Source organism: Styela clava, chromosome 11 (genome assembly GCF_964204865.1).
Source record: "Styela clava chromosome 11, kaStyClav1.hap1.2, whole genome shotgun sequence".
Taxonomy (NCBI): Eukaryota; Metazoa; Chordata; class Ascidiacea; order Stolidobranchia; family Styelidae; genus Styela; species Styela clava.
Window position 1 is genome coordinate 6,305,574 of NC_135260.1, and position 16,377 is coordinate 6,321,950.

At 34.2% G+C, this 16,377-nt stretch overlaps 1 protein-coding gene across 1 annotated transcript in view; it reads left to right on the forward strand.

The window, feature by feature from the left end:
- The window catches only part of LOC120348051 (protein patched homolog 1-like), a 55,957-nt gene that overhangs the window by 22,951 nt on the left and 16,629 nt on the right, over positions 1-16,377 (forward strand). The window contains exons 6-10 of the mRNA XM_039418160.2: positions 1,254-1,359; positions 1,510-1,602; positions 5,484-5,605; positions 14,750-14,897; positions 15,430-15,576. Coding sequence (XP_039274094.2) covers positions 1,254-1,359; positions 1,510-1,602; positions 5,484-5,605; positions 14,750-14,897; positions 15,430-15,576 — 616 coding nt within the window. The remainder of the gene's footprint in view (positions 1-1,253; positions 1,360-1,509; positions 1,603-5,483; positions 5,606-14,749; positions 14,898-15,429; positions 15,577-16,377) is intronic.

A 16,377-nucleotide genomic window follows, 5' to 3' on the forward strand; every position in this document is an offset into this window, starting at 1 on the left:
GTGTCCAAATATTTCAGCATTGATATTCTGTGTTTTAAACATTTGATTTTTTCGAACATTATTTCTCCTAACGCAGTAGATGTAAAATATTTTTTTTCTCATAAAACTCCAAAATATAAAACCGTTTTAATAGTGCGGCCACCTCTTTGTTTGATTTATTTAAAAATATTTACGACTTTATTTCGAAACTCCACGTGTTCACGTCATATTGGCAAGTAATTCAAACCTGCATTCATCAAAGGTAATTTCGAAGCAATTGGGTGATTAATTCCGCTGACATGATTATAGTATTTATATAAAATAACGATAAGTATAAAGAACAGATCAGAAGGCCAGATTACTTGCGATAAAACTATAATTTGTATTGGAGGACCACACATGTTGTTTAACCACAATAATGTTAAAAATCCATGTAAATTTTAGTGGTTTTGAAGAGTTATTCAAAATCTGCGTGCCGTTACTGATTATGCGATTTAAAATTGATCCACATTTGTTTATGTCCTGCGACATGAACGAACAGTTGTCCATATTTAGCCCAAAGTATATACGTCCACAACACGTATTCGTTGTTTTATCGTACACTTTAAGTCTTGCATATTTAACCTAATTTTTTTAACAGTAAGATTTATTAGAATGTGAAGCGACGCAATTTCATTGGTTGTTGCTTTAACGTGGATTTTGACAACGCCCATTTTCATCCCATGGCTTTTAGCATAGACTTGTTGATACACATTGCTTTAAGCCAAAAATTTATTTGAAATATCCTAGTCACTTTAATTTATAGAAATTACAAGGCAATAGTTTTTGAACGATTCAATTTGTTGGAACTTGTTTTTAGAGTCCCTGTATTCTATCCCTATCATAACATGATATAATTGTCGCTATCAACTACAATTTAAACCAACATCAGGTATGACAATCGACATTGACATTTGGCTAGTGTTAAAAAAGGTCTTGCTACTATTTTCGTGCTCAATAGTGAATATCGCGGTCGCGGTTTTATTTGTTTGACTTACATATTTGTAGAGAATTAGGTTTTAATCGAAAATAATCGCACACAGTTTATATTTGATTTGATTTTACCTTCTTCCCACTAGAGAATGTAAAAGGTTGAGACACAAAACATTGTCTTCAGTTATTATTTACATTAGGTCATTTTTCGTGTCTACGTGAGAAACTATTTTATTTGAAAATATACTGCTTTTTTGTATTCACTTATAAACATTTTGATTTGACAATCTGTTTGTTTTCAGTGTTGAGATTCCAGCTTTCACTTGGAAAAATTTATATCCGAAGGAATTACTTGATATGTTCAGTTCTATTCATGATGTTCGAGAATTTTCCGAACTTGTTCAAGAGGTTAGATTGGTTTTTGCTGTTTTTACTTTATTGTTTTGATGGAAGAATTCCTAATTTGCCGTCCAAATATGTGTGTTTGTTTGCGCATATATTATATATATGCGTAAGTCAAATTAATTATTTCAATCAAATGCATTTTTATATTCACAGGCTGGTGTTGATTACGGTTACCAGAACAGATGGTGTTTGGATCCGTATAATGCAGAATGCCCAGAACTTGCACCGAATAAATACACCAAGGAGGTAACTGCAACTAATCTTCTTCTTTTTTTCATCTCAAATACGCTTCAAAGATTATAATTTTGTTCAACATTTCAAGATGATCGTAATTTATATTCCCGTATGAAGTTCAAGTTTTTGGTCATTGGTAATACACCAGAAACGAAAAAAGTGTTTACGATTTCCATTTTCCCCCCCAAATGTGAACAACATTTTCGGATTTTTTGGGGGTCAGAAATTGTCATTTCTTTATTTGCAATAAATTTTCGTTGGGGTTCGGCTATTCGTCTTGTTTCTTTGCCACATTTGAATTTGACATTTTTTACTACAGTGCTTTAATAAAGATATGACCTACAAATGTAGTTGTATGTCTAGTCATATCTGCCTATTTATGCTATACAGACGCCTAAACCCATGCGTAATATTTTGTTTTGAGGGGATATTTGTTAAGTCGCCTTTCCCACGTTCAAATACGCGGTATGCATAATTACCTCTTTTTCGAAGAAGATTTCGTTCTGGATTTTAGTAGATAATAGGTTGCTATAGATACGCACCATTGTGACGTACAACTAAGATTAACCCTTGAACTTCAAACGTATTAACTTCATTCTCTCGCTAGTTAAGAGTTAAAAGATTTGCTCGGTCCAAGCATAGACGCGCGTTTGTTACCAGCGAGACATCGGTAAACCATGCGAGCTAAGCGATGTTAATCGGTCATAACTCTTAGAATGGAGAGCCGGCTCGATAGAGTAAAGAGTTAAAAGCGGGCGCTGTACAATGGATCCGGCGAATACAATCCGGGGGTTTTATTTAATAAGCAAGAGAGGATATAACCTAATTATTGCTTCCAATTCTGTCCGGGGTAGATTTGATATTTCAAACGAATTTACCGCCATGTTTCGGAAAATTTGACAAGCACGGTGGGCTCACACCATTCAACATAATCCTTTAATAGGTGCTTATGTTTTAAACAAAAAAGAGGTGTAACCGCACTGCACAATTTCGAAATTCGCCTCATTGTCAACACATAAGTTGGAAAAGGTGTTTACAAAAACATTCAAATTATTTTTCACGAATTTAATATACATATATGTATTATACATATGTAGAATTAAAGTGTCCTGCTTTAAACTTGAATAAAATGTATTATCAACGAGTTATTTACGCCTGTACTGTGAAGTCTTTCACGTTGACGAATTGGTGCCATGCTGTGTTTATTTTACAGATGTTATACCAGACTGTGACATTCTGAAATTTTGATTCTTTTTCTCGAAAGAAACTGCCAATGTGCCATGGGGCAAATAAATTTTCATGTCAAAAACCTATTTCAATAACTTCAGTTTTGTGGAATTCACAACCGTATTTCCTGGTTGGATTTACTTGCTTCAGAACTCTTGCTTCAGGTCTCGCGCCATTCGGCATTTACTAATCGTAGTTCCTGAATAACATCATTCATTTGTGAATATTTTTTATAAAACTAGCAAAAGGATTTTACTTTCATTCTATAATTGAGTGAACTCAGAAAGGTTAAGATGTTAATTTTAAGACCCGTACCAGCCGGTTTATTTTATTGTTAGTTTAATCTCCAAAACGAGACGCCAAAAAACCGCCGCCCCTTGGTTCATCCCAGATCACAAAACACCAAATGGTTGATATTTCACACACATTTTATAGGCGGTTGTGAAGTTGAGTGCTTTCGCATCTTCCACGTTTTTGTATATTATACACTGTAACATGTATGCCGCGGCCTGTCGTCCTATTCCAATCCAACGGCCAAATATTGCTCATTACTTATCGATCTTGATCGGTAAGTATGTTGATAGGTATTTGTCTGTGTGTCTGTCTGTTAGACACTTTCGTATGTTACGCGATATCTCACGAAAGCGAGGTTGAATCTGCTCCAAATTGCATGTGCATTCATTCTATCTCGGACCGGAAGGCTATTGATTTTAGATTATGTCGTATAATTAGCGGGTTATTAATTAATTAGTGATGGGACACGCGGTGTCACTATTGAGTCAGATCGAAGGATTCACGGCGCTAGATCGATAAGTCGGCGGTCTCTGTTCGCTATCTCGTTCAAGAGTTGAGAGCTTGAGCTGCTTCATCTCAATCGCAAACTAGATTTTATTGGAATTTGCAAAAGGACCACCGTGGTTTACTTGAAGCTGTTAAACTATGGGACCTTACACGATTTTACGTTCTGTAGTAAACGTTGAATGTCATCCTTTGAAATAATTGAAAAATAATCCTCTTTGTCGGCAATAGTTTTATTGTAATATGGCAATAATTTAACTCGCGAGGAATTTTTCGTGACACTGGTATTTTTACTTATTTCCGCTTACTTTTGGATATCTAGTCATCGCTGAAGGTTCTATTCTTTTGTAAAGAAAAGTAATTTATTGGTTATTGCTTCTTAAGGAATAAAAGTAGTGGGTTAATGTTCCTGTCAACTATTTTTTTTTATCATGAATCTTCTCCGATTAATCAAAGAGAAGATTATTCTATTTTTGAAGCAAGGTGTTTGAGTAGTAAAGCACACTTTCTGAATTCCGTCGCATAAATCATGTAATTTATGCTACAGTAGACAGACTTTGCGAAAGTCGTAGATTCCCGTTCTAACAAAAATAGTCTTTATCTTTGTATTTGTCATATTTGGTGTTTTGTGGCATTTTCCCCGTGCAAGCGTTACGATATTTCCATTCATTCGAACTTTCCTGATTTTTTTAAAGGTAAAACTTATGGTGTTGTTTAAACAGGAATGCGCGTAATAATGTACTATCATCTCTAAATTATAAGTTTCAACCCAAAGGGCTATCGAGTTCACCCTCACGAACAATAGTTATGTTATGAAAAGGACTGAATTATAGGGCAGTAAATAGTATTGAAGTCTAATTTTATCCTTCACCGCGATTCGTGATAACTTTCATAAACTTGAAAATAAACCCGATCGACTTTTTCCCCTTACAAATTTGAGAATTGATTTTGAGGTTTTAATTTAAATCCAATCTGACAGTTGTTTCACAACTTTGCTTCGAAGCAGTTATCGAACAAGCATCTACTGATACATAGGAACCTAATAAGCTTGCGAAACAACCGACATCTTTAACGTTACAAAATAGCGTACGATTAATTGGGAGTGAAAATTTATATATGTTGCCAATCTTCATGCGCAAGGTCCTTCCTCTACGTAGAGCGTATATTGGGGTTGCCGTATAGACAACGGGTAATGGTAATGAATATGGTTGGATATAGGGTTCCAATTGTCATTGTAATGGTCTCATTTGTGGAGGGCATATTGGGCTTCTATTAAGATAGAGCGGGCATTATTTTAAGGCCAGCTACATAAGACGTGCACTGCCAACTGACTGTATATCCTGACGAGGTGATGGGCATGAGGTATAGAAAGTTCAGTATGTAATATCATTTCTACAAATCGTCACCCGCATAGTTATATAAATTGAATTGCTCATTATAAGGAATAAAAGTCATTCAAAGGTCGCTAATTTTCTAACAAAAATAGCATTTTCACCATTTCTATTATTGGAATGGACTTTAAATGTCATTTTATTGGTATTTATAAAAGTTATCATATCCGAAAAAGTAATCAATCAAAAACGTTTAAACTACCTTTAAATGTGAAATTTTAAATGTGACCATTAGCAAAATAAATGTAAATGCGGAGAAATGTTCTTGCTACGATTTTAGCTTGTAAATCTATACGAGGTCTTGATGCATTAATAATCACGGAATATCGTCCTAGAAACAAGTTGATAGTGACGCGATTATTCGCGTTTGTGGTCGTATTCGAAGCTCTAATTGTAGTCCCATTTCCTTTGTTGCAACTTTGTTGTTTTGTATTCTCCTGACCTCTCATTCTAACTAGTATTTTTTTTCATTTTCAGCTTCCAGACGTAAAATCATTGATAAACGCTGGGTGTGAAGGTTACGCAACAAAATTCATGAAATGGCCAAACGATCTCATCGTTGGAGGAATTGAGCGAGATGAAGACGGAAATATAACAAAGTATGTACCTTAATGTGCAGAATTTCTTTAAGTAGATTTCAGTACGTTATCCTGGAATGTTAACGTTCAAGTATCGATAGATGTATTTTAAATTTAAGTACATCACCTCACCTAAGTTGTAAAATCTGGCTTGGTGATGTTGCACTAAAATGAGTCTTTCCAATTAAACATGTTTCCAATTAAAGATTATTTGCTTGTACAGAGCCATTTTGGAAGCTTGAATATTACAATTAATCTATATTTAAACACCGAAACGGCTCATTTTAATCAACTTCACTCTTGAAAGTATTGTGTTTGACCTGGTCATATTTCACCATTGCCAAAATCTGAGAAATTCATTCAATCTGTCGTACTTTTGAAAAAAACACAAACATTTGAAATTTTCAATATATTAGAGTCATGGTCCTTAGTAGCGGAAAAAAGATCTTTAAAATTTTTGATTTAAATCTATTTTGACAGTACTTCTACAATAATCAAGGCTTGAATTTCGAAGTATTTTCGTTTACTCGTCGTTTCCCATCGTTTAGTATTTACTTTAACGCTACGACCCATTTGTAAAGCTACAAGGTCGAGGGCTTGGGAGTGTTTCCACAATTAGAAACACGAAGCAACCACATACCTACTTCAAACATATTTCATCCCTTTTCAATACATGAAGGAGAATTACTGAAAAAATTCAAATTGTTTCTTTCTCAATGGTGATTTTCGGCGTTAAAATGTCTATTAGTTGACTCACAAAGAGTGGAATTAGTCATTTGATGCAAATGGGGTAATTTGTCAATCTTATGATGGATAGAAATGCTGATATGGATCGTTCATCTAACGCATAAGACGTTTACGCATCAACGTTTACATTATGTGTTCACCCCATCAAAAACATTATTTTTTGAACTTTGGTAATATTTTGTAATTAACAATAAGGAAATTGTGTTCCTTCTATATATTGGCTTTATCTTCGAACATGGCTGTGTACTATAGTAGACGGTTATACATGGTGAATCTCAGACCTTATTTGAAGATAATTTTTAATGTAAGAAGGCATAACCAAATTTTACACTATGAGTGGATGGTTGGGGTTGAGCCCGGTATATACAATCTTGCACTGAAAATTTAAAAATGTCGAAATATTTCTCCACGAAAATTTGCTCAAAGCAAGGTACACCACGCTCAATCAGAACAACTTATCTCTTAGCAAAGTTACTGGCCAGCACCGCAAAGCCAAAAGATATACGAAAACATATATAATCATGGTGATGCATTGTGCGCTAGTGAATCCAATTTGCGCGAAGAAGCTAGCTGTTCAAGTCTATACGACCAGGAAAACTTCTTCAAGATAGTAAATTCCGCATGTATCATCATCATTACCACTCACAATGAAAATATAGGGAGTCCATGAACTCTTAAAATATTTTAAAATGGCAACTGGAAATTATCGATACCATATATTGTTTTGGCCCTCACAGATGTATTTAATGAAGTAAAAATACTCAAACAATTATTGATTGAAAAGCAACAAACCTGGTTAAGATATATTGAGAACTGACTTCATTTCATCACGAAATTGAAATTGTAAAATAACTTTATGTACACCCTGTATATTTATCCATATATACAATCGAACATGTTCTATCAATTGAATTTCTGCGGGACCAACTACTTATTCTTCTTCTATGCGTTCGTGGATCCGTATGCATATAATAATGCAAAGATGGTCGGTCGGATGAAACATTAAAGAAATTAATTTATGCTATAGAGTGCAGCAAGACTTCAGAATCACTTTTAGAATGTAGCCTACAATGGAAAATAGGCTTTGATATCAGTCAATGTTTCATTCCTAGTAGCAGTTTGCGATTCGGGGTAAGCCTCTGAAACGTCATCATCTCCGTCTTAAGATTGACAGGCACTAATTTTGTTGGGCGACAGATTTCTTCGAGTTAAAGCACAATTCGCATCGAATTTCTTAACATTGTTTCCGTGAAACCGCAACAAAATTTTTTAACAATAAGAAAAATTAAAATTGGAAACGAGAGAAAAAAACAGATTGACCATCAGAAACGATAAAGGATCTCAAATAATTTTGCTAACTATTGATTATATATAAAGTTAAGTTATGCAAATGTATTTATTGATAAGATATTAACAAACAGGAATTAAGTAAAAGACGTTTTATGTGCTTCGTGCAATCAATGGTGGCCATATATAAATATGTATTGAATGAAGTACAAACCTTAAAATAAACTTTGATTAATATTAATCAAACCTGGTTGGGATTTTTTGAGACCTGAATTTATAAAACAAATTTTGATTATAACAGGACTCCTGGGTACTCCCGTAGTATGTGTACCAGGTTAAGGTTAGGCAATAATTTTATTCCGATTTTCCTTATTTTAGTTCTATTACGAGTTCGGAAACTGTTTGTGTAAGCCAAGTGAATATACACCCTGCCCGTAGGCTTTCGTTCATTTACACAACTTGATGTAAAGCGAACAAAACTGTTACCTCCATATTGGTACACATACTTCTTGAGCGCCGACTCCTGTATATTTTAAGCATTTAGCGCTGCTGTTCATCATAAAGTTGGGAACTTACTACGATTATCTTGTACTTGGTTATATTTGGGGTTAAAACATCATAGCCCTATATATATGTGTATAGACTTTTCAATCACCCTCTGCTCGTAAGTTTGTCTGTTATGCCAGGTTAGGGTTAGGCTATAATTTTATTCCGGTTTTCCTTATTTTAGTTCTATTATGAGTTCGGGGACAAGCCAAGTGACTCCCGTAGTATTTGTACCTGAAATTATGGCCTAACCCCAACCTGGTACACATACTACGTTCAGGTGTCCGCCCTCTTGATTCACATATTACGGGAGTTCCAAATTGAATATTGGCCATGGTGTAAAACTCGTATTTTTCATTATATCATGGTTTTTAAATTATGTTTGTAATTGCACTTCAAATCTTGTAATTTTCTTAATCGCCTTTAAAGTTGCTCGTTTGCCAAATTTTTGTGCGACGTCGCCATATTGTCTTACTAATGAGGACTTAGCTTTGCTGAGTAATTTTAACTCAACAATGCTTGTTCAGATTCGCTTGACGTTTAACATTTTATGGTCATGGTCTTAATTAAATATAATTTTATCTTTCTTCCAGCGACCTGATTTGAGCAAAAATAAAAAGGAAACAAAAACGAAATTCATAGTTTACAATCAAGTATTCAAGGAATCCCTGCAAAAATAAGATCTAGTTTTTGTTTGGTAATCTCGTAGTGTGTACCAGGTTAGGGTTAGGCCATAATTTTATTCTGATTTTCCTTATTTAGTTCTATTACGAGTTCGGGACTGCCTGTATTATCCAAGTGAATATCCCCCCTGCCCACAAGTTTGAAAATTAGTTACCTCCATATTGGCATACACACTTCTGGAGCGCCCATTATTTTAGTCATGTTTATCATACTCAATCTTTAACAAGAGAAATGAGTACATTTACTAAAAAATCAAGTTCAATTTTAACGCCAATTTTCTACAGTGTAATCTAGGTATAGGTTAACGATTGTAATGCATAGTATAGATCCTATCTACACGTTGTGCTAAAATTTTTGTCATAACAAAGATATCAAATGTGACACTGGCCGATAGTAGTCTCATTTTTCTTTGAAATGCTACTAAAAATAATATAAACTTATCAAAATAATAGAGTAATTTATCAAAGATGAATCAAGTTAGAACTAGCTCACCAGTTAGTTGATCATTACGTTGCAATATTACCCCGTTTGCTTTTTCTAAATATCGAAAACTATATTAAAACAGCAAGTATAAAATAAAATTCAGGTTATTTTTAATAAAACTCATGGTGTGATATTATTTTTTGAGTTACAAATTTGAAATCAATTATCGTGCCTATGTTTTTTAATTCATTGTTCATTTTAGAACATAATAACCATCCAATAAAGTTAAACACATGAATAGATTATTAAAATTTCTAAATCTGATACGTTTGGAAGTTCATGACTTCTGATATGCTTCGGTTTCGCGGTTTGTCGTCAACATGCCACGTATCGTGTTCGGATCGCGTGTGACTGTAAATCTATAACTGAGGGCGGACTCGGGTCAATTCATGATGTTGCCTTGAATGAGGTCACACCCAGGACGATCCGGGTGTGAGTCAATGCTTCGCGAGAACTATGAGGGGAAAATATAGATCTTATAATCCGCACGATAATATATATATATACAGGGTGTCCACAAAGTCTTTAAATTTTTGAAATTGCAAAGGGATTTTATCGATATCTCAGATGTTTTGGCCCTCACAGATGTATTAAATGAAGTAATAATACTTGAACAATTACTGAATAAAAAACAACAAACCTGGTTAAGATATATTGAGAATTGACTTCATAACAAAATTGAAATTGTAAAGTGATTTTATGGACACCTTGTATGGTACATAGTTTTGTTTCATGAAATGAACACACAGTTTTGCAAATTGATTGGAAATAGTAAAAAAATCACGATTGAAATTTTAAATTGGTTAAAGACTAATATTTATTAATACGAAATAGATTTAATCTCCTAGTGTTCATAGTAGTTCTACTATTTAATCTGCCTTTCAGAAAATCTCCCTCATTTGATTCATTTCGAATTAGACGTTTTGAGTCTGAGTGAAATATTCATGATTTTCTGACATTGCATTTAAACTCACATAGCAAGTATCTACCCAAATTCGTTACTCACTCACTCTCATTGTAACTCTTGATCGGACTCATAACTAGCTCGTTTGCGTCCAAGTAAGTGTTTGGGGAATTAGTTTTATTTTAGTTTATAGTTTGAATCAGGGGTGTGCATCTTTTACTACAGTGGGGCTTGGACTAAACTATAGGCTTCGCAGCGCAAAGATATTGGAATTACTCACACGTACTAGATTAAACTAAATAAAAAACCTGTTATGTGTGCCGCACACCATTCAAAATTTGCACTTCTTCTCGGGCGCACGATTTTTCCTTGTCGGTCACATTTGGCCGCAGGTTGCACACCTCTGGTTTGAATAAAACTTCATATTTACTCAGTCATGTTCAAGTCCAATTTTCAAACAAAATATATGATTAAAATTACAAAAAAAAAAAACAGTGCTTTCACCCCGCCCATTCTATGACCTCGAAAAAACAACATTCAAAATAGGTGGCTTTCTTTTACTGCAAAGACCACCCGTGTTAGTAATGATGTGTTTCAAGTTGTTGGTGTAAAATTTCATCTTGTCATTGTTAAGGACACAAGGTTATACTGGAAGTTCGTGACATAACTCTGTGTATCACTCATCATCCTGTTCTCCCACTTGAGATGCTGTCAATAAACGCATTTCTTTTCTTGCCAATTTTATATTATTTTTTCCGCATGGAATGAATAACGGATTTTGAATTCTGTAAACCGGCAGTCTCTTACATAGTAGGAGGATAATATTCATATGTAGTTGCGATTTCAATGTCATTCTGTGTTAGATGAACCACTCGATGCAATTTTTATTTTTTGAGAATATATTTTAAATATACCTAATTTATTTCCATATATTCAATCAGTTGATTAAAAAAAACAGAAAAATGAATGTTATTCCACAGTGTATTTGTTCGATGACGGTACGATTTCGTCATCCGTTTTATTTATAGTTATTTATTCACAGTCGCCTCCATAATACATATTGTGCTTATTGATGTGTGACTTTATTGTAAAATTTTATTTTCATAAATTCTATTGTCTATCCCACAACACACCCATATTTTGTAACATTATGATTCGTTCATACACTTTTATTAGGTTTTTTTAGATCATGACCAAAAGTGTGAAAAATTCTACTACAGGCTTATTCTGTACAATTATGCGGCATTTATGAAATTATGGTACTCCTGGAGTATGCGAACCAAGATGTCGCACAACCTGAACCCTAACCTGGTAAACAACCTGAGTTCAGGTTGTGCGCCATCTTGGGGCGCATACTTCCGGAGGTCCGAAATTATTTTGCACAGTTTCTAAAATTTCTAGTTTCCGAGTTAGACCGTAACAGCTAGCGACCGCAAACGTCTTGATGTTCTAAAATGCGCTACGGAAACTACGAAAAATTTCTATGTATGATACAGTTTTTTTTTTTTTTACAGTTTTAAAGGGGGGGGGGGTATAATTGATGTTGGTACTTTAGTGATCCCCGTAACTTCACTCATAGATGAGTTGTTTCCTTCAATTCTGAATGAGCGCGCATGGCCTTGCTTTAATCACATTCTCTTATAATCACAATCGAAGTTAACACCTAAATCGCGCCATCGACTTGTTTTGGTCAAATTATATATTGAAATTCCTATTTTTTAATTTAGAAAATAGTAAAATATATCGTCGGCGCCACAATTATTTATATTAACCATTTATAGCGGGCGACGTGACTATTCTCGAGGCAAAAAGCGTTTTACCGGCACAGAATGTAGCAAAAAAGTGGTTTCTCGTTAACCTATTGAACCGAAATTTGTTACATGAGTCGTATAACACGGCTCTGTAATTTTGACGGCTTGAAAGTAATTTAGTTGTTTACACTTACACATTTGATATCAGAGCAATATGGATTTCAAGTGGTTGTTCGTAATAAAAATTGCGTACAATTCGCCTAACTCTGAGTAAGAATAAACTTAAGAAGAAGGAGTTGGTTTCAATAAACGAATGTTCAATGTCAAACAACCTGTTTATTAATTTTCAACATTCATGCTGGAGCACATTTATGGAAATGGTTCAGCGTTGTCAAGTAAAAATCCTGCTTTACGTTCCCCATGTCGATATAATTGCAATAAAATGGCTAAATAGCTAGCCCGAATGATTTTAGTCATTTAACACATTGGGATTCTACACTCATCATTAAATACTAAAGTCGGTTTCAGATCAAACATTGTCCTGAAAAACGTCAGTATTTAGTATATCAACGTAAGTTGAAAATTTGCGTAAAGCAACAGGCGATATAAGTTATTGACGGGATAAAAGAACTGAAGAAATTGACATTTGTAATAAACTAAATTGTGGTAGCTTAGCCTATAAATATTATCTACAAATATGAGGTAATATTTAAAGCCTATTTCTTTGTTGTAGTCCACCTATTCGTCGATGCTCCTTTTGAACGTATAAGATTCATATAAACGTCACTTGTCTAAATTCAATCGTACGTTTAAAATTTTAAAACTGACGGAACGGAGAAATAGTTTTTTTTTAATATGCTGGTTAGTGGTGGCTTAGCTTAAAAACATTGTTTACTAAAATTGGTTATTACATGAGGGCCCTCCCGTGTTGATCAAAAATCGGAGATCACAATTTCTTTAGCTAAGCTTTAGGATTTGAGGTATGAGGATGCATAAACTTGCTGAATTGCAGAATGCCTGTTTATAAATTGATTTCTAACAAACAATAACTACAAAGGTTTTATTAGTTGTGCTTGTTTTTCGTTCCAGCCTCACGTTTATCCGTGCAGATCATTTTGGCACCATATTGTCGAGTAGACGGTAAACAAACTCGTTCGCGTGAATTTTGAGGATTAAGATGGTTTTCTCCCATCCAATCCGATATATTGCGTTTCGTTTTATAGTTTATTATGGAATATACACTTAGTTTATTCAGCTGAAATTACCTCAAAAACGCTCAATAAAAACATTCTTTTAATCTTGCTTTATTAAAACTTTAACACATTATTATACAAGGCAGAATGTAAATTTGATATGTGCAAGGCCGATTTACCGTTGGTTCAAATATGGATAATCTTGGCCGTGTGTAATATTTGAAATGAGTCCAAAATCGCATTGTAATACTTGACATGACCTCTTGCTGTCATAGATTATACCGCTGCTCCGCAAGTTGTCAGTCAATCGTTGAATATCGATATACTTACAATAGTGATGCGGTAGGTGGCCTACTTTACGATGGAATAATGACGAGGTTTCAGCGTGTGTGGCCTGCAACGAGCATTCTGGTGGTATGTTACGGTCGTGTAATACCTCGTATGAGTATCTTGTGAATTTTTTTTATTTATATTTTTCTAATAAATATTTATTGATTGGTTCGTGTTTTGGTGAGATTAATACTTTGTTATTGGAAATATTGGATTTTTTTCTCAAAACTAAGAGTAACTCATTCTTCGGAATTGAATTTTTTTACATGTAACCGAAAACGTAGAAAACTCGTTTAAAGTATCTCGTTTTGAAAATCTTCATTAGTGGCCCGGGGAGACTTCTTCTCCATAAAAAACTCCATAAAAATAGGATTGCGACTTGCGCACAGCACTATTTACGTATCCATAAATAAAGTACGTTTTATGCATCGCGAGGTGGAGATAAAGATTTCTAAAATAGGAGAAGAACGCAATTCAACGAAAAAGATTGGGAACCCCTGAGTTATGGTATCTTGACCCAGTAACTAAAGGAACGAAATAAATTTTGAAACCCCCGAATATCTTCATCGTCACATCACGTGATTTATTCCTCCTGCAAAACTCGTTAATCTGCGCATTACGTAAGGTATAATTAGATAGAGTGTTGTAAAGTTGATCACCCAGCGATTATTCAGAGTGGTTCGACTCCACGCCAGGTGCTTCGAGCCATTTATCAATATTGAGCAACCTATGACATAAACACTTGAGTTTAATCACCCAAAGCAGTTATGAACCCCAACGTCGATGATCATATTGAAATAGTGTGAAAAAATATAATTTAAAAATTGTTTTTAAAAGTTTGATCGGTCTTGTAGTTGTTGAGAAAAGCAACAAGAAAAACTTTGCAAAACTTTGTGCGATTTTTAGTTCAGTCTTGGAAGTCTTCTTCTTTTCATCTGAAGCACTGAATTGCTGAATAAATTGAAGATTGGAATATATAGGGTGTCGATTAAGTCTTCAATTTTTTTTAAATTGCAAAGGGAATTTATCGATACCATATATTATTTTGGCTGACAGATGTATGAAATGAAATAAAAATACTTAAACAAATTCGGATTAAAAAACAACAAACCTGCTCGAGATATATTGAGAACTGACTTCATAACAAAATTGAAATTGTAAAGGGACTTTGGGGACTGTATAATCCTGAACTAACTCTTTATCCCGTGTCTCAATATTTTTGTATCAAATTTATATTCAGGTCTCACGGTCTTCAAACTCTGATCCAGTTGATGGGTCCAACAAACATGTTTGATTGGCACAAAAACACGATCAAGGTGCAAAATATAAAGTGGGATCTGGATAAAGCAACGAACGTTTTAACATTGTGGCAAAGAAAATTTGTAGAGGTATGCTTGTACAAACTTATTGTGGCTGTTTATTTTTAATAACCGAAACCGGCTTGCGAAACGGATAATAGGTCTTTTACCTTAAACTCAAACAGCTAAATTAGATAGTCACTGATTATAGCTACACTTAAACGAACAATCGTACAAAGTTGAGCCACACAGATTCAAGTATAAATAAACTTCCTTCGTATATAAAAGATTTCGATCTAATACCTTGGTGTTTATTTGTTTGTACACTGTGAAACGTTTGCTGGTATTTAATTGGGCTTTGAAACGGAAAATAACGGTTATTACTAGATAAATCTTTGTAATCACAGGTAATTACTCCACTGGTAAAATTTGTTTGATATTCTATAGACGCGTTCACTAGTTATGTTTAATCTTAGTTATCTATTTTCGCTGCCGTCTGTATGACCATAACCATACCGCATTGACTGCTATCATTCTCAGTATTAGTAAGCTTTCAGGTGAAACACTTTCCTTTAGCAAGTTATACTATACACACGGATAAAATACGTGTTCCTATTTTCAGGAAATGTACAAAGTAAAAGTGAACGCTTCATCCTTCCATTCAAATCCTGATGAAATTCATGCTTTCGCTCCTTCAACTGCTCAGGATTTAATTTTGGAATTTTCAAATTTTAGTTATCTCAGAGTTGCAGCTGGTTATTTTCTTATGGTAAGAATCATATATCGATAGCGTTTAACATAGGTTGGTTCTTTATGGTAATTTTATACACAACAAAATCCTGACTTTAATTGGAAAATTGACGTAAATCGCGGTCGGAATGCGGATAGGAGATCTGTATATCCGAATTGTGTGGCATCTATAATTCTGTCTGAAAACCGATCTTGGTTTGGAATAGAAAATGAATCTGCTCACAAATGTTATAGATACGTAGATATTATTATAAAACATTTGGCAGAAATGATCAATTTGCTAAAATAACTTATTTCAATTCTGAATATTTCATGAAAATATTTTTCCCGAATATAATGAATTTCGTTTATTTTCCTCGATCTCAATTCTTTGTACACACAGTACTTAGGTGTTTTCCTTTGCCTGCTATTTACCAATTTCCAACATTTTAATTCAGTTTATATTAGTCAAATTTATCCATTTATGCCCCAAAATTGCGCGTAAAATTTTGCATTCAAGTTTAAGACTAAATCATTATTTTCAATAAACTAATCAACACTTTCCATCTAAATATACCGACTCTGAAAATACGAAATGCTTCGTAAAGTGGAATGGGGACAGTTTTATATTACGAATAAACGTATGCCTCAGAATGACGCCCCAAACAAGCGTCCACTACATACATAACGACATGCCATCAGCAAATAATTCTGGGAGAACCGTAGTTTATCTTGGTCAGCATTGCCTACACAATTTGTTAAAATCCCGGGCATGGTTAAACCGCAGGGCTGTCACTCCATATTAGATAAAATTAAACTGCTATCCATTATCTGGAGGCGA